Here is a 22,351-nt window from a genome sequence, read left to right on the forward strand (position 1 = left end):
ATAATGATTCTATTATCATATTTGCACATCAGGCTGTGATGATCAGTTATTTCATCCAGTTGCCTGAATTCTTTCCTGGTGGTGACAGCTCGTGGGTCAAGCTGATTCAGATTAATGGCGATTTGATAAGACATTTGTGCGTGTGCTATTCAGAATCCTTCACAAATATTTAGGAATGTTGCGGATTTATAGATCTGTCTGTTCTAGAGCCTCCTGGCTGACTTAACTATAAAATTTGCTGTCCGTGCAAAACTCTAGCTGATTGTTAGGCTGGTTTACCCGGGGCCCGGACTTTGAGTTGGAACCTGACCTCCTCACAGTCAGGACCACTGCACTTTCTCTCTTGGGCTGTGTTTCTTCTCCCCGTTCTCTTTCCTACTCCCACTCTCAGCCCTAAATCTTGATTTGAGTAAATAAATATATTGTTTCCTTGGTTATTAATGCACTTCTCTGACTCTCTTGAGTAGCTCATGACATACGGGTGGTCTGAAAGCTGCCTCCCTCTCGAGTGGACAGCTGGGTTCAGTGTGGGAATGACAGATGGGAAAAAAGGATTCAGTAGATTTGGTCCCCCCGAACCTACCCCTTTCCCCCTTTTTGTTGGCTTCAAAAAGGACAATGATGGTAGGATGAGGGAGACAGGCAGTTTTAAATACTCAATACAGTAGCTTTCTCTTGCTGAAATAATTATGGCTAATAGGGAAGACCTGTACTGCCAGTATATATTATGTTTGTACGTAGAAATACATTATCTAAAAGACTGAATTTTTAATGGATCCTCATTCTTTCAGTATTGTTTGAAAGATGTGTAAATTGCTGAGTTTCAAATTATTTTCATAAGTAAATCCTTTCTTTTGACTGTAAATGATTCTTAACTGAAGTGCAAACACATGATAAGCTTAGATCTTGTTTGTGTAGTACCTTATATTTATAAAATCCATTGACCACAGTGCTTACCTTTGTCTTTCCTGGGTGAGTAAAGAATGGATTTTTTGGTAATATAACTTATGGTCTCTATACATTAAACCCTGCCAACTTCCTGTTTTCCTTCACATTCAGTTTGTACTGTTGGCAGAATATATATTGCTGGTTTAAATATTTCAATATTTCTTCAAGGTGCCTAGGTGGGTTAGTCGCTTAAGCATCTGACTTCGGCTCAGGTCCTGATCCCATGACTCGTGGGTTCAAGCCCCACGTCAGGCTCTTGTGCTGACAGCTCGTGACCTGGAGCCTACCTACTTCAGATTCTGTGTGTGTCTCTCTCTCTGCCTCTCCCCCACTCATTCTCACTCATTCTCTCTCTCTCCCTCCCCCCTCCCTCCCTCTCCCTCTCTCTCTCTCTCTCTCTCAGAAATAAATAAACATTACAAAAAAATTTAAATCTCTCAGTAGTTTTAAGAACTAACATGTCAAACTTTCATCTTGTCTTGGTCATAACTGGTTCCGTTCATTCAATTTTTAAACTTTTAGAAATCGGAAGAGTGCATCTTCTAGCAGTTGGTTTCTTGTCATTGAACTCTTATCTTTCTGACTACTAATCTGGGTGTGGTTTCCATTTAAAAAAAGTTTTTTTTAAGTTTATTTATTTTGAGAGAGAGACATAGAGAGAGAGAGACAGAGCCAGCAGGGGAGGGGCAGAGAGAGAGGGGGGAAAAAGAATCCCAAGCAGGCTCTGCACTATCGGCATAGACATAGAGCCATATGTGGGGCTTGAACCCATGAAATTTTTTTTGAAGCCGTCTAATGAGAAAGGTAGCCAGCAAGAAGAGCATGAGAATACACACCTTAGTGTAAAATGGACAATCATTCATTGTAATTTGGTGCACAAAAAAAAAAGGTTGATTAGTTTCTTTGTGTTTGTAAGTATACTTTATATTAATGAAATCTTAAAAAAAAAAAAAAAAAAGCTAACCGAAAATTCCACGTTTGACCAATGAATTATTAATAGGAGACATTTCTATGTTAATGAATCTTTGTCACTGTTTTGCTTGCCGTTTTGAATTTTTAACCTTTAAGTTTTTATTTATTTTTGAGAGAGAGAGAAAGGGGAGGTGCAGAAAGAGGTGGAGAGGAAGAGAGAGAGAAAGAGAGAGAGAGAGAGAGAGAGAGAGAGAGAGAGAGAGTCCCAAGCAGGCTCTGCACTGTCAGCACAAGAGCCTGATGTGGGGCTTGAACTCCTGAACCATGAGATCATGACCTGAGCTGAAACCAAGAGCCGAACCCTTCACCGACTGAGCCACCCCGAATTTTTATCCTTTTTAATAAAGCAATATGAAATTGAACCATGGCTCTGACATCTGCTACTCAACGAGCACAAACTCAAGAGAGCTTGCTGAGTATCAGATGTCCCCTCTCAGTGCCAGAGTGAGGTCCCGAAGAGACACTCAGTTGGCCTGCTGACAGTTTTCGCGCAACATCACATTCTTGCTTAAGACTCAACAGTCTGCAAAAGTGAAAAACAAATCTCCCTACATCTAGCAAGTTAAGTCTGTTTATGAAATGTGGCCATTGTCACCAATCACAGGTTGAAGTCCAAATAGCCAGCCTCTCACTCTTATGAAATTCTTCCTTGCCAAAACAAATAGGAAGAGAGAAAAGCCATCCCACCTCCTGTGAGCATTTGTGAACATTTGCAAATACATTTGTCGTTGTCTGCATCCTTTGTGCTAAAATCATTTCCTGGTTGGCTGATGCTGCTTATTTTGCCGGCTGTCCCTGTAAGTCCTTGAAGGTGAATCCTGCAAGCATGCAAAGGAAAAAAAAAAAAAAAGAAAAGAACATAATTGGCTTGGGCTGTTGATTTACCGTAGTGGAAAATTTTTTATAATGAAGAATTCCATTCTGCAGAAATGCGTTCTGTACTGGTTAGTGTGCAAATGCATACTCTGGACAAAATATTTTTGTACTGGTATAAACAGGAACCAACTTATCATCAAATCCTTAGGCAGTGAGGAATGTTTTCATGAAACCTTCAGCTCATATCACTTGCACAAGCATCAACAGGGGCTTCAGGGCCCTTTCATTTATTTTCCTGCTGCTTTCAGATAAACAGAAGAGGGGGAAATACAACGTGAAAGGGTCCTCTTTCCAAGTCTCCAGGCATCATCCATACAGAAATGAGAGCCCCGAGATGAACAGACAACTTCAAGCGTCGTTATTTTCAGTGGGGTGGTGGGGGTGGGAAGGGCAGTGGGCAAGGAAGGATCACTGAATCTGGAGTAGAAATCTACAGCGCTGTGTAGAAAATACATCCTTATGGCTGCTTCGCCTCATTTCCATATAATATTGTAATAAACCTGCTAGATACTGAGAAAGGAATAAGCATAATATTAAGTCAGACACTAGAAAGTAGCCCATCCTTGTAGAAGATTGCCCAAACCAGGCTTGCATCAGTGATCTGTGTGCCAAGGAGGAGACAGAAGGGAAAGACAAAGTATGTGAACACTGCGTCAAGAAAGCCCATTGGCAGGTGGGCACAGTACAGCTCAGGGCAGGGTTTCACGTGCTGTTGTGTGGCTGTGCGGAATGTGACGTTCCTGTACTGGTATGTGGAGTAGGGCCGTGGGGGAGCCTGGGGTATGGAGTCTTCCTGACCGGGGATGCTACAAAACAAAACCCCTTCAATGTCTTGAGGGAGAACCGCATTTTAAGTCTCCAAAATGATGCTCATCTTTTGCTAACCACTACCTTGAAAGGAATGTAATTTCCAAGAATTCATGTTGGAACAGAGGGTAGAAAAGAAAGGGAAGGCTCACCGGGGACTGTCTCTAACCAGCCTATGCCAGGCACTTTCACGGGTTTGTGCATGGAATGCATGCACCAGCCCCGAGAGGCAGGCATTTCCCCTGTTTTTACATACATAATTGTTGGAGCACCTGGGTGGTTCAGTAGGTTAAGCAACTGACTTCCGTTCAGGTTGTAGTCTCACGGTTTGTGAGGTGAGCCCCTCACCTCGGGCTCTCAGCTGTCAGCACGGAGCTGCTTTGGATCCTCTCTCTCCCTGGTCCTCCCCCGCTCACTCTCTCTCCCTCCCAAAATAAATCAACATTAAAAAAATTTACATATAAAATTGTTGAGGCTCAGAGATAGGAGCATGGTGGAGCTAGAATCTGCACTAGACGCATCAGAATCCTCTGTTATGCTTCGGCCCTGATAGAACCTTACCAGGGATGTTAGTTTATTGAGGAATAGTTCTGAAAAGACGGGGGTATGGAGCACGCTAAACAGAGTTCCATAAAATGTTGGTTCTAAGTCACTTCTGTGTTAATGACTTAGATTTAAAATGGTTTTTCACATTGCATCCCTAGAACCCCCCACCTCCCAAGGCATTGGCTGAATTTCTGAATTTCAGTGCTATCCTCGTGTTTCAAAAATGACTCTGCCCCCTAACGCAGCCTCTGATTACCTGCTGCGAAGCGTTCATGTATGTCGTACTCATTTGTGGGTTTCTGAAACACTTTAATTTCTTTGCAGGCCCTTCTCATTAATCATAGATAGGGTTGAGATAAACCATTATGCTTGCCCTTACTCCTTTCCAGTCTCTTATCTCCTTTGAACAACATTGGTTCTTACGGGACTCATGAAATTTCCCCAAAGGTGAGCAGAATCCATGAGAATACTGTTTCTTATTTGTCTTTGTGAGGAAGGTTGCTATCATATTAGATCCTTCTGTTGTATGGGCCCTTGCTTTATAGTTGCTTTCTTTTAAATTTTGGTTATTAAGAATGACCACATTGTTAAAACTGCTTTAAATTGGTATCAGTTGATTTTATAGAACAGTGGAGTGGAAAAAACAAAGAAAACAAACAGTGCCAGCATTTGATAATGACATCTCACTGCATGGAGCTGCCAGAATGTTTGTGAAAAGTGACCAGTCTTTAACATTTAATATACAAATAGTTTTTAGCTTCACTAACAAAAAAATATTCTATTGATGCATTTTGCCTTTCCTTAGAACATTTATTTTTCGGTTTACCAACCTTTGGAGAACACTTCTTGAGGGGGAAAAAAAACAAAACACCTCTGTGGCTGTAGTACTGCCAAGTGAATTAAACTGAGCTTTAAGTGAACGTGTGCTCTTTTAAATGGCATATCCAAAAATTGATCGCATTTCTAAAGGAAATATCTGTTAAGAACCATCTCCGTTTAAAATATCTTTATAATGTCAGCATACAAGGGTAATGACCCATTTTGTAAAATCTCCTTATATAAACAGTCTAATCCTTAATTTTTTGTGGTTCTTTCTTTTTTTTTTTCTTTCTTTTTTTTTTTTTTTTTTTTTTTTAATTCCTCTGTTGTAGATTCCTAACTGTTGCCAGTTGAGAAAATATTTAGCTTGGACGTAAAACAATGACCAACCACTCGTGTCTAAAAATTCATTGACGTTTTGATCTCTTTGGAGTCGCCTTAGAGCTGCAGTGAGGCCCAAACACCTATCTTTTCATCCATCTGAGTCATTGCTCCTCCAGGAGAGCCCTGATCTGTCTCTAAGGAGACTTGCTGGGCCCTGTTTCACTGACTTTCTAAAAGTCATGTCAGTGCTAGCCGTACGTTAGCTGCGTTCAGAGTTTTCAGAATTTTGACCCCTGCTTATAAAGCTTCAGAATTTTGACCCATGCTTATAAAGCAGCACATACTGGACATTATGTGGTCCTCAGGTAGTTGTTCAGGCAAGCTGCTCAGCCTATTTTTATTTCTCTGCTGTTCACTGTGACCCTCCCCTGGGAAGCCAGCTCCAGGACTTTGAAATAGTGTTTATTTTCCAAGCTGTTCAGATCTCGGATTTTCTATTGGGCAGAGGGTCTGAGTTGGGTGTCAGTGAGATTCAGTTGGGACTGTAGACCACTGTTTTCTGTGGCGTTCCCATTGAACTTTATTTCTGACCTCAGTGTACGTATTTTCGTGACGTGTGCTTACGCCTTTCAGAGCCCTTCAGGGCTGTGTCGGTGACTGGACAGTTCTGCTGTGCCTCCTGAGGCCAATTCCCGCGGTGCCACCTGGCACGCGACCTCCCTATTCTCTGTCTGGCCTTGCACGTGCGTTTCTAGGTACCCCCTTCCCTGACGGCATACACGCCTTCCTGGTACCTGCCCTAATAGCAGCTCTCCAGGCACTGGTCTCGGTGCCTTCGCTGTCCTCCGCTTCCACTCTCACGGCGTTTGAGAGCCAGAAACTACATTCTGAGTCAAGGATGCCCGTGCTTTTCTTGGAACATTCTAGATTAGTGCCGCCAAATGCGTGGGGCAAGGCAAATACTAAGGGAGTGCTGTGAATCAACTGTTGTTTCTCTAGCAGAGAATAAAGGAGTTTGCATGACTAAGCCTCCCACCTCATTCTGCCACTTTTTAAACTTGGTAACTCATCCTGACTTGGGGATGGAACGTTACAATCGAGGGCGTTCAAGCTGCAGAAAGATAGATTGAACTGTTAAAACCTTTTCAGAAGAAAACAACATAGTTCTAGGTGTACATGTGTCATGATCTTGGCATGGCATTTTATGATACAGACGCAACATCCACATAGTCTACAAATATTTCTTGAACAATGCCTGTCAGCTGCCAGGCAGGGTTCATCTACTCCTTGAGGATACACAGCAAATACAACAAAACAAAAGGCCGTCCTCGTGAAGCGTCCCTGATATTGTTAAAACCTAAGTTGGAATTTTAAAACTAGAGATAGTTACGGAAAGACAGCATAGAACTCTAAGAAATGAGAGGTTTTTCCATTAAGGTATCCTCTGAGTACTTCAGATCTTGCTTAATGCAGTCGGGCTCTCCCTTCCTGGGATAGTCGCACAGCAAATCCATTAATGTCTTTCAGTTACATATAACTCACCTGTAATTGAATTCTTCACTTGAGAGAGAGAAACGTTCATACAGTGAGTACGCTTCATTCCCTTCCCAGTCTTTAAGGTGTATTTTAAGCACGTAGGGCTGTTGATTGGTCACTTGGAAAACAAACTCATTTCCCAGCCAGTGTTCACCGGAAGGGTTCCCAAATCCCTGCAATCCAAGTTGTAAAATTCAGTCACCTCATTTATTTTTAATTCATGTATTTGAAATCAGTAGCCTATCAGTGTAACCTGGGGTGACTGTCAGATACTCAGCAGAAATTCTTTCCTGTATTCTGAAAATTTGGCGGTCTTCCAGATAAGAAAGTAGATTTTTAAAAGGTCTGCTTTAAGAAACCAAGCTGCTACTGGAAGGAAATTAGTATTAGAGTAATTAGAACTACTTGGGGAATCACCAGGAGAAACATGAGCATAAACCGCTCAGGTTATGGACGTGCAGTTTTGTAAAACAGTTGGGTTACCGAAAAACACCGAGCCTGCCATTAAAAATAAGCCTCTCACTTGCATGCCTTTGTTTTGATCTCTAGTTTATACTACACTGACAGGATCATTCGTTACTGGGGAGACTGAAGCATCAGCTAAAGGGAACCCTTTGATAACAAAAATTGTCAACGGTCATCGGTTAGTTTTGGATTTGTGGTGAAGGTTCTGCAGATCTTGAAAATCAGTTTTCACAAAGAAAATTGTGTTCAGATGGGTTGAAGAGTATTCATACCACTTTATATTCGTTCCAAGTCCTCTGGAAGTCAACACTGCCATCTTCCCGCCGCTGAATGATGGTCCACCCACCTCCAGCTGTCTCCATGTCGCAGTATGCCTGCCAATGGGAAGTGCACAGTCATTGTGTGGGAAACATCAGTGAGTCAGGTCTTCATTGGAACTCACGGAAACAGGACAGATGGAGATACCTATCATGTGACTTGTGCCATGGGGTCAATCTTTGTGGCCTTCCAAGAAGCAGATCATTCTGAATACATTAAATGTTTATTTAGTTTTAAGAGAGAGAGAGAGCGCACAAATGGGGAAGGGGCAGAGAGAGAGGGAGACCGAGGATCCGAAGTGGTGTCAGCACAGAGCCTGACGAAGAGCTCGAACCCACACACCGTGAGCTCATGACCTGAGCTGCAGTCGGACACTCAACCGACTGAGCCACCCAGGCGCCCTGGTTTTAAATACAGTAAAACCTTGGCTTACGAGCATAATTTGTTCCAGAAACATGCTTGTAATGCACAGCACTTGTATATCAAAGCGAATTTCAAGAACCATTGGCTCAGTTGTGATCATGTGATGTTTGGTGTCACATACTTTTTTGTTTGTTTGTTTGCATTTTTTAAATGTTCATTTTTGACAGAGAGAGACAGAGCACAAATGGCACGGGGTGGTTGTGGGGGGTGGGGGAAGTAGAAAGACAGGGAGACACAGAATCTGAAGCGGGCTCCAGGCTCCAGCTCTCAGTACAGAGGCCCACACAGGGCTCAGACTTCCGAACCATGAGATCATGAATTGAGTCGAAGTTGGAAGCTTAACCAACCGAGCCACCCAGGCACCCCTCACGTACTACTCGTATTGCAAGACACTGCTCCCTTATCAAGTTAAAATTTACTAGAAATGCTTGCTCCTCTTGTGGATCACTCCCAGAACAAGTTACTTGCAATCCAAGGCTTTATTGTATGTTAAAAACCAGGAATTGAAAATGTTGATGGCAGGTAAACAGTAGTAGAACAAGATTTCAGTGCTGATGACAGTATGACTTTCCTCTGTTCTAGGCTAAAGACCCACCCCCAACAGCTGACCCAAAGATCGCTGTTTCTTAGAGATTTATTGTGAATGGGACATCTTGGCATTTTGGCCCCAAACCTCATCTCCAAACTATAGAAATCTACTAACTGGTGTTTGCAACCCCAGGAAGTTTTATGGTAGTTGCCAGTCCCTATCAGCTTTGCAGAGAGTTGTGTAGAAGGGGTGTTTTTGCACTGTAGGCTTTCTGAGACCCCTGTTATATTACGTTGTGGGGCTAGAAGGCTTCTTCCACATGGGACAAGAGTCTGTTCCCCCCTCAGTATGAGAGATCTGAGGCTCTGTGCACCCAGCCTGGTGTATGGGACCTGAGAATCCGTTGGGAGCTCTGACCCACAGATCAGGACTTCAAGCCTCTTTGTACTTTGCTCACTGCCCGTGGTATTTCACTTCCTAGCTATTTTTATTTTTGCTTTTAAACTGGCTTGGTGGGTTTAAACTTTGCTCAGAACACAGAATTCCTTCTTGGGCTAGGACCATGCATGCTCAGTTTCCACTCAGCTGGAGTTTTATTATGAAATTGAAAACCCCTGAAAATAAGATTACATAAATAGTTTTAAATAATGAGATTATAGTAGAACGAAAAATTTTCCCAGAAGGTTATGATAAATTTTCCTACAGCATACAAGGTAGTAAATATGAAAGTTAATGTTCAAAGCCAATGAGAAATAGTCTTCCCATGTTGTTTTCCTTTGTGTTTTGGGGAAATGGTAGAGATAATTTTGGCAGAGTAGGTCTAAATGTAAACTATTCTGCATTTGTGAGTTAAAATTGTAAAGAATGGGGGATGAAGGAGAACCAAGAACACGTGTAGACCCCTCATTTTAAGCAGCTTGCCTGACGCCTCATTGCTAACGATATAGACAGCTGACCTGGGGACCCAGCTCCCTGTTCTCCAGCAGACTTCTCTCTGTGTCTACAAGGGCCCGTTGGCCCATATAGCTTTCCCTGATGATCCTATGTTTGGAAACATATGCTCCAGTAAAGAAAACTACATTTATTAAGAATAAAATGATTTTCCCATTTTTAATTAACCAGATAGATAAAACTGACCTGCTTAAGGTAACCCCTTATTGTCTCCCTGTATTGGTGTATTATTATTGTTAATTATCTTGTGATCATTGCTCAGTACCACTCTGTTCCAAGTACCACACTTGGTACTTGGCATAGGTTATCAGCAACCCTGAAGCAACTTTGCCGTGATGCTGTAATGCTGCCCTTTGGCAGCAATGGATAAAGTGAGATTAACTTGACCGGAAGTGCAAGATATAGGACTTGAATAAGGTCTCTCAGATTCTTCATTCTGTACTGCTTTTTCTACCATACCATGCAGCCCAAAACAGAGTAACTTGACCCTTTTGTTAAGAGACCAGAAGTCCCTCAACACAGCTCCAAGCTGATCTCAGTTCATGAATAATGCTGCCTCTTGTTTGCCCGTAGTCCACCCAGTGGTCCGTACTGCTTAGTTCTCTCAGTGTCTTCTAAAAAAATTAGTATAGTAAACTAGCTTAATATTGGTTTGAGGAGTCATATGTGTACAGAGAAGTCACTTCCTCTGTATCCTAAATAGCATGCCAGTGGGTGGAAAGACCGGATATGGATTGGGGCAAGCCTATCCTTACTCCAAGAATGTTTGATTCTTTGCTGTCAGAATCACCATTATGAAGTCAATGATACTTAAAATCAGAAAAGTTCAGTTTTGTATGAAAATCAGAGTCCAGATTGGCTGAGAGTCACTGCCCGTGTGGAAATGGGTGGGGCCGTACTAATCTCTAACTCCACCACGGACAGTGATGAGATGATGAGAACATTTCCTCAATGTTTTCTTGTCCCACTTAAAAAGAAAAAACAACAGAGCTGAAGTGTCATGGTGAACTGAGTTGTGAAACTTTCAGGGGAAGATGACATTCAAAGAGAGTTGTCCACATAGCCAGAGAGCACGGAGTGAAAAGGACGAGGTAGGTTATCTCAGGATCAGGAAAGCAGAAGTCTTCGGACAATGCCCAAGACCTTACCACTCCAGCTACAACAAACCTGAGGGCGGTTAATACTTTTGGTTAGCACACGACTACATGGTTCAGGGACCTGACATCTTGCTTCAAAGTCTTTCAACAAATAATGCTTGATTTAAATGCCATGCTTCGGCTCTGAGGCCATGGTGAATGACTGATAAAGCCGCAAACCCACAGATAAGCACTAGGGGACAGGTACCCTGTGAAATTTAGGGAAGGCAGTTATTAGGTCTCTGACCAGCAAGAGCATATTCAAATCCCTCTGGTGCAGTTTTTATTGTTTGCAGAAACCTAATGGATTTTTCAAAAATAAAGTTGAAATACTTGGGCCCTTTTGGAAAAGGTCAGCCCAGAGATCTGCTGAACGTTCTTTTCCTGAACTAGAAGAAACAGGGCAAAAATGACTACCCTGTCATGCAGAGAAATTATCTCAGCATCTTTGGGGGCAGTCCTAATGGTAAACAGTTCCTATTTATCGAACTGATGGTTAAGTACCAAGCCCTGTCCTAAGTGTCGGATCTCCATCCTCATCTCGGAACAGCTCTAGAAGACTGGGGTTACTTCATGATGTTACAGATTGGGAAACTGAGACCTCACCCAGGGTAAACGACTTGTTCAGAGGCGCAAATTGGCAGAGCCAGAATTTAAACTCCAGTCTCTCAGACCCTCTCTCCCTGGATCAGGTTGTGAATTACAGAGGCTTAAGTCTGAAAGGGAATCTACAAGTAACTTAATCCGGAGCATTTATTTTACAGATGTGAAAATTGAGGTTTTGTAAGATTATTGTTCCCTGCTGTGTAAATGAGTTGTTTTTACTGCAAATGTTTAAAAGAAGTATAAATCCTAATGTTTCCAACCATGACCTGAGGCTCATGTCACATACTCCCGCCCCCCACCCCACAGTACTATATATCTTCATCTTGCCATAGAACCCTCCAGTTAGGACGTGGGGTTGATTGAGCGCCCTGGGGCCGGAACATGGTGCTGAGTCAGGAAAACCTTTTCAGAGCAGTAGGTTGGGGCTGTGTAGTGGGCGATTGCCCTCTGGATTTGCAAAGCGTCCGCCTTGCACTGATATCCTCGTTCCCCCTCCCATTGCCACTCCTGTCCCCATTTGCTCTAGGCCAAGAAGAGACCAACATCTGGTGACAGACAGTAGTTCCCAAAAACTTATGAAAACCACATTGCAAAGGGGATCGAGAGCCATAGCACAGAATCTGTTCGTTACTTTCTCATCTGCAACAGACCATTTATGTTTTGTTTTTCTCCTCGCTAATGCGCTGCTTCTAGGGCACTGGGGACATTAACTGATTTCCAAGGTTGATTTAAAGCAGCACGAATGAATTGGAAAGATTTTCTTTGGAAAGTATTATCTTGAATAGCACAATATTTATCTTTTAAATTCATAATCAAAGTATATATTACTGCTTCAAGTTCTCTCTTTAAACCCTTAATGCTTAAATTTTGAAATTGTTTTTCATTTGCATTTTAAATACTGAGGATAATACTGAGTTCAAAGAGGTAACACTTCCAGGAGCCTCTAAAATTTCCATTGTGATACAGTATCGATGGCCTTCTCTAGAAGTGTTTACATTGGTTCGTTCATAAGGGCGCCTGGGTGGCTCAGTCGGTTGGGCGACCAACTTTTCTCAGGTCATAATCTCACAGATGGTGATTTTGAGCTCCGTGTCAGGCTCTGTGCTGACAGCTTAGAGCCTGGAGCCTGCTTCGGATTCTGTCTCTCTCTCTCTCTCTCTGCCCCTTCCCCGCTCGTGGTCTGTCCCCCTGCCTCTCTCTCAAAAATAAACATTAAAAGATTGTAAAAAAAAAAAAAAAAAAGAAGTGTTTACATTGGTTCCACATCTAGCCGTTTGAATTAGATGCAAGCATATTTATAATCATTTAATATATACAGCTGTCTAATCATTATAAAAGACTTCACGCCGAATCTCATGTAATATTGTTTTAACTTATCAAACCTCTGGGAGAAGCCACATTGAAATGTTCCTTGGGAATGTGATTTTTTTTTTTTCCTTACCTGAAGCTAGGTGTCTTCCAAAGCAACTTCAGGAATCATGCTCCCTGAGTAATCCAGAAGGACTAAGAATAATTGAATCCAACTATATCCTAACTTCTCCTGCTGAAAGGTTCTGGCTGTTGGTTCACTTTCTACAAAGTAATTGAGCTTATGCCTTGAAATAAAGTCCAAATACTTGAGAAGAAACTGAGCCTCTCTCTTTGGTGGTATGTTTTAAGTCTTCCAGCCTACATTAGATGGGGTAAGGATAGCCCACCCACGTGGATAGCAATCCACGTGGTGTGGACTACAGACTCCTGGGTGTCCCTGAGACCCTTACAGTGAGTCCGCCAGGCTGGAACCATTTCTGTAATGACACTAAGATGTTTTCGGCCTCTGACAGCGTACCTGTGTTTGTACTGATGGCACAGAATCATTTGGGGTGGGGGGCGGGGCGGGATCTGCTAGCACCCTGGGATGAATCGAGGGAATAGCCCACACTGTATTTGTGTCACTATATTCTTGAGTCACACACTCGCAGTTGGGAAGAAAATAAGGCAGTTTCACTTCAGGATGTCTTTGACAAAGCAGCAATGACTATTCATTTTATTTAAACCTCTACTACCGAATATAGGTCTTCCTATATGCTCTATGCTGGAGTGTGAGATGTCTATAAATCCCTTCTGCAAACCAAGGTACCGTGGTTGTGTCAAAGCAAAGCTCTTGTGGTGGTTTTAGTTGTGACCTACGCGAGCCTTTTTTTTCTTTCTTTGATGGAATACCATTGCTACTTGAAATAGCCAGTGAAAGACAAACTATTTGCTTATGTAAACTCTAGTATTTAGAAGACATTTTCTTTAAAATGAGTGAAACCAGTCTGACGCTTTAAGGAAAACAACTCACGGTGCGATGATTAAGTTAAACGCGACGAGAATAGGAGAGAGAGGTCTGTCTCCTACATTATGAGATAGAAATTTTTGCATCACTGATGTGTACGGTCAGCATCTGTGCACAGTGACTGCACTTGGAGCCCTCGGCAAGTACCTGTTGTGAGGTAGACGCTCTGCGTTTGTGGCTTGGCTGTGCGTGAAGCGGGGAAGGGTCTGGGCGTGTGAACTGTGTTATGTACTTCCTCGGCCTCCAGGAAGCCTGTTTCCGGCCAGGTAGTTGAAAACAGGACACTGTCACCATACCTTTATCTCCTCTGTGGAGTTTGGGAACACCAGCGTATAGATGCCGTTCGCCGTCCTCCCTGACTTGAATGCTTCTGCACAGTCTCTGAAAACGACTGCTTCTTCCTTAGCACTGAAGGAGTTCTTCGCTGCTTAAAAAAAAAAAAAAAAAAATAGGAAAGCATTTAAAGGGAGTTCATGAAAAGATAAAAGTTTATTATTTTGAGATGCACTCAGTGGTAAGTTTTATTACGTTTGAATTCTTATAATAAGCAAAAGGGACACACCAGCTCTTCTCCTTTCCAAACAAAATTACTCCAGTAAGCCATACTTCTTTTTTTATTAATCAACTACATGTAATGCAACTATTTTGCAATTAAATGTAATAAACAGTTACTTTAAAAAAAAAACTTCCATCTTGACTAGAATCACATAAAGTTACTGCAAAAGAGTAAAAAAAGAACGTACCTAAAAACAGTGGTACCTCTCCAGTGGCTGCGTGGCATATCCCATACAGAGGCCACGTCTTGATATATTTCTTTAGACTGTTGGGTAAAGACATTAAGTATTCTTTGGATTTTTAGACCCTGACCCACAGTAGTTTGTGTTCAAGACTACCATTAATGTATCTATGTTTTTGAAATTCTTACTCTAAGACAAAAAGTCCTAGTATTACAAAAGTCCCTCAGATTTTTACTCTGCTCTCAACATTTAGATTTCCCAACCCTTTCTGCCATTAGAAAAAAGGTGTGTGTGTGTGTGTGTGTGTGTGTGTGTGTGTGTGTGTGTGTGTGTGTGTGTTCGATCATTCTTGCAGGTATTTATAGTAATTCTAGAGACCTACCAAAGCACAGGTGTCTGGACTAGATGTACGGGTGGGCATTACAGGTAGACAGTCTCTGCCGTCACATCAGCTAGAGATACGTGGGGAAAGGAAAGCCATTTCTGCTACTCTGTCTCTCCTGTGCTCCTGATCTCTCCCAGGATTTGAGCTGCATGGTTTTCTCTACTTTGGCTCATCAGAGCTAACACCTCAAGTTATCTTGCTCCCACCAGATATCAGATGATTGTCTTTTCCTTTTCTGTGAAGCTGAAACTCTGAGTTTTCCCATTTATAACAGACTGAAACTCTAGCTGGAAGGCGCCTACTGCGAACTGGCCTTTCAGTGTCAATCCTGCCATTTAGCATCAAGATAGCGCTGTTTCTGTTTGTTTCCTTGTGTAAGCAGAAACCTCGTTTAAGTGTTTCTATTAAGATTGGGATAACTGCATGGCTCGAGGATGATGAGAGAACACATTTCTTATGAAACTGAAGAATATCTTCACAGGATGTAAAATGCATCCGTGCCAAGAGAACACAAGTTTAAAGGACATTAGGAAATAAATAAGCCACAGTAAGAACTAGACCCTATTTGTTTACGAAAAAGACTTAAAATGAAAATACCGCACAGATTATGTATCACATTTCGGATTAATGACTGAAGCTGCCTCCCTTTTCTCCTCTAATATCCAAGAGAGATTGGAAGGTTAAAACAGTAATAAAGTAGGCAAAACGTAACTAAGGATGGACTGAGAGAAGGGAACTGACATATCTTGAGTGCCAATTTTATGCCAGTCAATGCAAGCATTAGCTCAATCTTCACAACAGTCCTCTGGGTTTAGACTCGCTTTTTCCACATAATAAATAAAGTCCACTGTGGATTAGTAACTTGTCCAGCCTCATAGCACCAGATAATGATAGAACTATAACTCAGAGTAGGCTCTTTGAGCCCAGGAATCGTGTTTGGGGTGTTTTGCCTCATAATAATTAATTAGTATAAATATGTATTCCCTCTCTCCTCTTCTTCCTTATTTTTATTCTATTTTATTTTTCCTTCCTGGACAGCATTTTTAAAAATTTTAATTCCAGTACAGTTAACATACAGTGTTATAATAGTTTCAGGTGTGCATCATAGTGATTCCACAATTCAGGGAACGGCCTGCCTGACTCAGTGCTCATCATGATAAGCATGTTCTTTGATTTCCATCGCCTGCTTCCACCATCCCCTCACTCACCTCCCTTCTGGTAACAGTAGTTTGTTCTTATAGTTAAGAGTCTGTATTTTGGTTCTGTCTCTCTCTCTCTTTTCTTTTCCTTTGTTCATTTGTTTTGTTTCTTAAATTCCATGTATGAGTGAGATCATATGGTATTTGTCTTTCTCTGACTGACTTACTTCCTTAGCATAATGCCCTCTGGTTCTACCCATGTTGTTGCAAATGGCAAGATTTCATTCTTTTTTCATGGCTGAATAATATTCCATTACATACATATATTTTCCCCATAATTTGCCTATTGTAGATAATGCTGGAATAAACAGAGGGGTGCATGTATCTTTTCGGATTAGTGGTTTCATATTCTTTGGGTAAATACCCAGAAGTGGAATTACTTCCTCCTTCTTTTTTAATTGGTTCTGTATTAAGACCCTGTAAAGCTTTTATAGGAAACATGTAAGAGAAATAGTCCTTTTCTGACAGATGAGAATTTTTAAGGATTTTGAATTTCACTTAACCAATGCAATTAAAACAGAAGAAAAGATGATAGGTAAATTTGACTTACAGTTTGATGATATCATAGTCAATAAATTATGAACTGTCTCCATCAGATCATGTTGCTGCTTTTGGAGAACTGAGCTATTCACCGTGGCGGTCACTAATTGTTTTTCTAGTTCTTCAATGATGGAATTTTGCTTGGATACTAACACTTGGAGCTGATCTTTCTCTTCTTTTATCGACTGTAGTTGAACAATATGCTTGTCTTCCATGTCTAGTACTTTCTTTTCCAGGAAACTTGTAGAGGGAAATAATTGTTAGTTTAGTGAAGGGTTTTCTGATTGCTTTATATACATCAACTCAGTTTTGTACTTCTTTTTTTTTTTTTTTTGTAATGCTTATTTACTTTCAAGAGACAGAAACAGCGGAAGTGAGGGGGGGCAGAGAGAGAGAGGGAGACAGAGAATCCGAAGCAGGCTCCAGGCTCTGGGCTGTCATCACAGAGCCCAACGTGAGGCTCAAACTCACGAACCATGAGATCACGACCTAAGCCAAAGTCGGACGCTTAACTGACTGAACAACTGAGGTGCCTCTTGGTTTTGTAATTCTTAAACAATCTTTAATATTTATTGAATTCCTGCTTCTCCAAGGCCCTCTGTTAAGTTGTTAAAGGAGTTGCCGCAGCCCTGAAGAAGCTCTCAAACTTGCCGAGAACTCTAGATAAGCAGATGGGACATAGATATGAGGATAAAATACCCTAACCAAAATGTAAGGTCCGTAATTAGAAGTTACCACATGGAATGCATTTGCAGACCATGGTTTTGCTGAAGGGAATTGTGGACAATGAGAAGGCAGCCTTGGTGTTGGGAGCACATGGGGGCGAGTGGGAAGCCCAGGCTGAGAACCTCACTTCTGCATGTGACCACCTGTGTCACCTGCGTCAGGCTGTTCCCTGTCTGCATCTCAGGTGAATGTCTATCTAAATGAACATCCACCTGTAGATATAAATTTCTATGTAAAATGAAAGCAGTAGATTAAAGATCTCTGAGGTCCTTCCTAGTTCAAATAATCTGTAAGTCTATGATGCCTTTTTGAGGGCAGTAACATTTTCTGAATCTTTAACACTGTGAGCAACATTACTCAGCCAAGAAACTGACTACCCACTAAAGGTCTTACCTATAAGCAGTAACGATCAGTATAAATAATTATTATCAGAAATTCAGTTGTAAGTCTTAAATTTATCCCAGCCAAGTCCTTGTAAATTGCTATATGACAGTAAGTGTTGTTCACTGTTCCAAGTCAGAAAGTAAGCAGCTACTGTAATACCCTGATTTGCACTTTATTTATATTTCATCAGTTTTCTCCTATCTCTTTTAAAACTATTACATCTCATTATTTTTCCTGCTATCAGCTTGTTCTTTTAATTGTGTATCATTTTGTTAATTTAAAAACTAAGATGACTTACTCTAAGCAGAAGTTAACCTAAAAATAAACGCACAAGGTGTACCCAGGTGGCTCAGTCGGTGAAGCATCTAACCCTTGATTTCAGCTCAGGTCATGATCTCATGGCTCGTGGGATGGAGCCCTGTGTCAGGCTTTGTGCTGACAGCTCAGAGCCTGCTTGGGATCCTCTCTCTCTCTCTCTCTCTCTCTCTCCCTCTCGCTCTCGCTCTCACTCTGCCCTTCCCCCACTCGTGCTCTCTGTCTCTAAAATTAAATAAATATAAAAAAATAATAAATACATAAAGTTTTTCTGTTTTCTGCCTGAAATCATTTCTAGTACTATCATTATAGGCAGTATGCTTTCAAAGCACTCCTGTGATGCTTGACCTAGACAATTAACATAAAATAAGTGAGGCATTTTTAAATTACTAATCTACACTGCCTTCAAAATGACATTGCTTGAAATTTCTTATCCAGCTGTATTCTGTTGTCTTTAATACTTTGTGACGAGGCATAAGAGAAAGATGGGATAGTCCTATGCTCCAGAGTGTGAATGAGAGTGTGAACACTCCTAGATGCATATTTTTTTTTAAATTAGCCTGTAATGAAAAATTATTTTTTTTAATTTTTTTAAAAATTAGCCTGTATTGAAGAGTTTAGCAGGTCACCCCAGACCACACTGGCTCTGAGAGCAGGACCATGTAGGCACGGAAGCACAGATCATGGCATTTAAAGCTATAAGGAGTGTCAGATCATATCCTCCAGCAACACTTTGCAAAATGCAGATTGGGACCTGTTACTGGCCTGTGAGATCCATTTAATGAGTCACAATCAGCACTTTTTAAATGAGAGCGAATTAATTACATAGGATAAAATAGATGAGAATCGAGTGCAAGTTCATAGCAACAACTCTCCACGCTGCAACAGATACCGAGGCCCAGAGTGCTAAGTGGCGGAAGGAAGGAGATGGGGCGGTATGGGGAATCCATACGGTGGGTAACACTCTGTATAGCGTGGTGTTTGGTTTTCTGATACAGGGAAATCAATGTGATCATCACCATAAAATTGGACTTAAGTACAGCTTATCTTCCTATTAACATAACTCACAGGCAGGTGAGGAGTGTGAGGAAATACCCTGTGTGGGCAGAAATACCAAGGCTGAATCCTGTTTCTTTTATGGGTTTTTATTGGCTCTCTTTAGAAGGGGGCAGCATCCATGGCAGCACTTTTCAATAACAATAATTACCATAACGATAATCACAATTTAATCGAGCTGGTACAACTAGGGCCTAAATGAATCATTTATTTTTAAAAGAAAAAAAAAAAAAGGAATGATTAGGTGAAAAACACATAGTAATTTTCACCTTCAGCTGGTGAACCTAAAAATGGTATAGTGGCAATTTTCAGAATATCATCGACCCTGATCAGTACTCTGACTTCATCTGAAACTATTCCATGAAGAAAACAGTTGCACTTTTGGAGACACATTGAAAGTAATTTAAAGAAATGGTTTGGCACATGTGCAGAACATTCACATATATTTGTAACGATGTTCTTGCGAGCGAAATCCTAGGCTAGTCAAAATGCAAGGCACCAGAAAACACAGCATGCCAAACTCACCGAAAGATGAAAAATCATCTGCACAGTTTCCTTATTTTTATTTATTTACCATCATCAACAGAAGCCTTATTATCGTCATTTCATATTTGTGTCAAAAGAGGCTGTGATTTCTGCAGCCCCTGCAAAGATTATTCTTCCTGCAGGTACAGAGTTGTTACGTATGGTGTTTATGACAAGTCTGCTGATAAAAAAGCTATCCCTTTCACGATCTATACTGTGGGAGGCCATTCGGAAACAATCTGTGTACAACTCCTGCGTGAGTGAGAGATTTGCAGCCCAGGCTGTGGTGCACTGCTCTTGTAAGTGATACGCAGTCTTAGCGTGTCGGGTATGTTTGACATGGCGGTTTTACGGAGGAAATGTGATGTTTAAACTTAATGTCATATAAAACTAAACTCCCAGTATTGGAAAAGTGTACTGCTGGTCCATGTAGATTCAACTGGAGGAAAACATGAAAGATTTAAGTAAAAAAATAAAAAAGTTGGAGGATCACATAGGCAAGAATAATCAGAAGGTACAGCGAGCCTCAGGATGGTTGGGATCACTATTTTATACGTTGTGAAGCTTTGACATACAGAGACATTTCCCCAAATCATGATGAGCAAAGGATGTAGGGAAAGTTGTTGATTGTATTTCAAAGCAATTCCAGCTGACTGTGCGTAACGAAGTTTACTTGTAGTAAGTGAAAACATGAAGCAGTGTGTCTGAACTCAGGAAGAAGATTTATACTCCTCAAGGCAAAAGGCAGTACGATTTGGCAAATATTTACAAAGATGATACTCGGGAAACATAACTGACATGCTTAACTGATAATTTTCGTGTTTTAGCATCCTAAATTAGAAACATAAGGAGGGGACAGTGTGCAATACCAGGGTGCATTCAACAAACTAACCAAAACCTAGGTATCTCCCAGCCCATATTGTTTTGGCAAGCAACAAAAGTAATCACTCAGCTCCTGTATCTTCCTGTCACTGCAACTTCATTAAATAAAAGAGAACATTATTAAATAAGACCATTTTAAGAGATTGTTGTATCTCAACGTTTGGTCTCAAACTTTTATTTTTTTACTTTGCAGAAGAAAAAACACTGAAACACTAAAGAAAAATATTTGAATTAAAAAACTATATTTGCAAAAGAATAAAAAAAAATCTATTTGCTTTTCAAAATTCTAAATCAATAGTGGGCTAAACTTGTTACCCAAAGAAGAGAAAGAATTATTTCAGCTGAGTTCTTGATTAACAGGAAAGAATGATCATAAGACAATAAGTTTATCATCATTTTTGCGTAAGAAAAAATTATTTACTTGAAATTACTTAGTTCTGAAATACAGTATATTGTTGTCTGACCATTCTCCATGTCATATGCACATCCTGGTTAGAAACAAGTTGGTAGACAAAATTATCTTCGTGTACTCCCGTCTGCAATAAGCCTTTGAAAACAATCCCCACTGATCACCCAAAGTTTGTTTTTGTATTGGCTTTCTTGGGATTTTTCTAGATCTTATTTAAATATTAACATAATATTTATTAATGACTTCCATTTTTACTTTATCATATGTTTTAAGAGTAACTTTTGCACCATGAAATGTGCCTTGTTTACAGTGTTAAGTGTAGTTTTCCACCTGTGGGTCATTTTGCATTGGAAGTGATGACGTTCCCAGAGGCAAAGGTAAAAAGCCTGGGCCAGTGTTACTTTTATTCCAAGACACTGGCAGCATTTTGTCACAGATTAACTTGGGCGGTATTGAGGCAGAGCTTGGAGAATCACTGGAGGAGAATCTTTAAGGGCCCAGAGAATGAAAAACATTGAAGGCTGGATTAGAAGGCACACTTCCACTTTTTCCCAAACCCTCTCCCTGCCTTTCCCTCACGAGGTGTCCAGTCCCAACCCTATGCATTAAGAAATCTGGCATTTTGGAAGCCATTCTTAGAAATGATAGTCATGTGAAATAGGCTTTCAGATCTACAAGGTATGCAGTTCTGGTTTATAAATTTTTGTGTGTGTTTTTATTACCTGTTCTTATCTTGCAATTTGTTTATTTCACTGGTCTGGTCCAAAATCTGTTTTTCCAATTTGCTGGTGGAAAGGGAATGTTCCAGAAGCTGAAGTTCAAGTCTTGTTGTCTGATTTAATACCTAAATGTAACAAAATAAAATTCCTATTTGTCATTTTTAAAGTTACATATAACTTCCTTTTAATTAAGTCAGCTAAATTATAGGAAAACATAACTAAAGCGTTTTTTATTTACCCAAGTATCTTATTTTGGCATATTCTTCATGTTCAGAAAAACCTTGAAGTCCTGGATTGCCTCAGACTGTGGTTGTTTTTTGTGTTTTTTTTTTCTGTTTTTTTTTTTTTTTTTCAACCGTGTCTTTTTTTAGAAAGTGTTTAATAGTTCTGGACAGTAGTATTTGTGTCAAATAATATAATGCTGTTCCTGTTGTCATGTTTTAGCATTTCTTTTCACACAGTGAGCCAAGTAGGAGTATACAATGGTCATATTTAGTACATCAGAAGTTGTTGATAAATGAAAAAGGTTTTGCCTCTGCTCAAAACGAAATGCGGTTCTCTTACTTGTCAGTAGACGACATGGTTAGAAGTCACATGCTTCCATTCTATAAAAATGTAGCTCATTTTTATTTTTATTTTCTTTTCTTTTTTTAATATTTTTAAAATTTTTAATGTTTATTTCTGAGAGAGACACAGTGTTAGCAGGGGAGGGGCAGAGAGAGGGGGAGACACAGAATCCAAAGCAGGCTCCAGGCTCTGAGCTGTCAGTACAGAGCCCGATGCAGGGCTCAAACCCATGGACCGCAAGACCGTGACCTGAGCCAAAGTCGGATGCTCAACCGACTGAGCCACCCAGGCACGCCAAATATAGCTCATTTTTAGCCCAGCATTTCCTACTTTG

At 40.8% G+C, this 22,351-nt stretch overlaps 2 protein-coding genes across 6 annotated transcripts in view; one reads left to right on the forward strand and one right to left on the reverse strand.

Moving 5' to 3' along the window:
- MCPH1 (microcephalin 1) overlaps positions 1–22,351 on the forward strand; it is a 276,405-nt gene that overhangs the window by 139,516 nt on the left and 114,538 nt on the right. Inside the window, exon 13 of one of the 4 annotated variants that reach the window (XM_019428035.2) lies at positions 3,045–3,151. The exons of the other annotated variants lie outside the window; for them this stretch is intronic. Coding sequence (XP_019283580.2) covers positions 3,045–3,074 — 30 coding nt within the window. The 3' untranslated portion in view covers positions 3,075–3,151. Of the gene's footprint in view, positions 1–3,044; positions 3,152–22,351 lie in introns of those variants that run through there. 4 annotated transcript variants of the gene reach the window in all.
- The window catches only part of ANGPT2 (angiopoietin 2), a 60,923-nt gene that overhangs the window by 4,215 nt on the left and 34,357 nt on the right, over positions 1–22,351 (reverse strand). The window contains exons 3-8 of one of the 2 annotated variants that reach the window (XM_019428040.2): positions 21,454–21,575; positions 16,445–16,674; positions 13,870–13,997; positions 7,566–7,667; positions 6,835–7,001; positions 2,608–2,738 (exon numbers count right to left, since the gene is read on the reverse strand). In XM_019428040.2, the coding sequence (XP_019283585.1) occupies positions 2,608–2,738; positions 6,835–7,001; positions 7,566–7,667; positions 13,870–13,997; positions 16,445–16,674; positions 21,454–21,575 (880 nt within the window). Of the gene's footprint in view, positions 1–2,607; positions 2,739–6,834; positions 7,002–7,565; positions 7,668–13,869; positions 14,001–16,444; positions 16,675–21,453; positions 21,576–22,351 lie in introns of both variants that reach the window. The other variant, XM_019428039.2, reaches the window with a different exon arrangement.

The sequence above is a fragment of the Panthera pardus genome, unplaced genomic scaffold, assembly GCF_024362965.1.
Source record: "Panthera pardus isolate Hobbes unplaced genomic scaffold, ASM2436296v1 HiC_scaffold_13, whole genome shotgun sequence".
In the NCBI taxonomy this organism is placed as follows: Eukaryota; Metazoa; Chordata; class Mammalia; order Carnivora; family Felidae; genus Panthera; species Panthera pardus.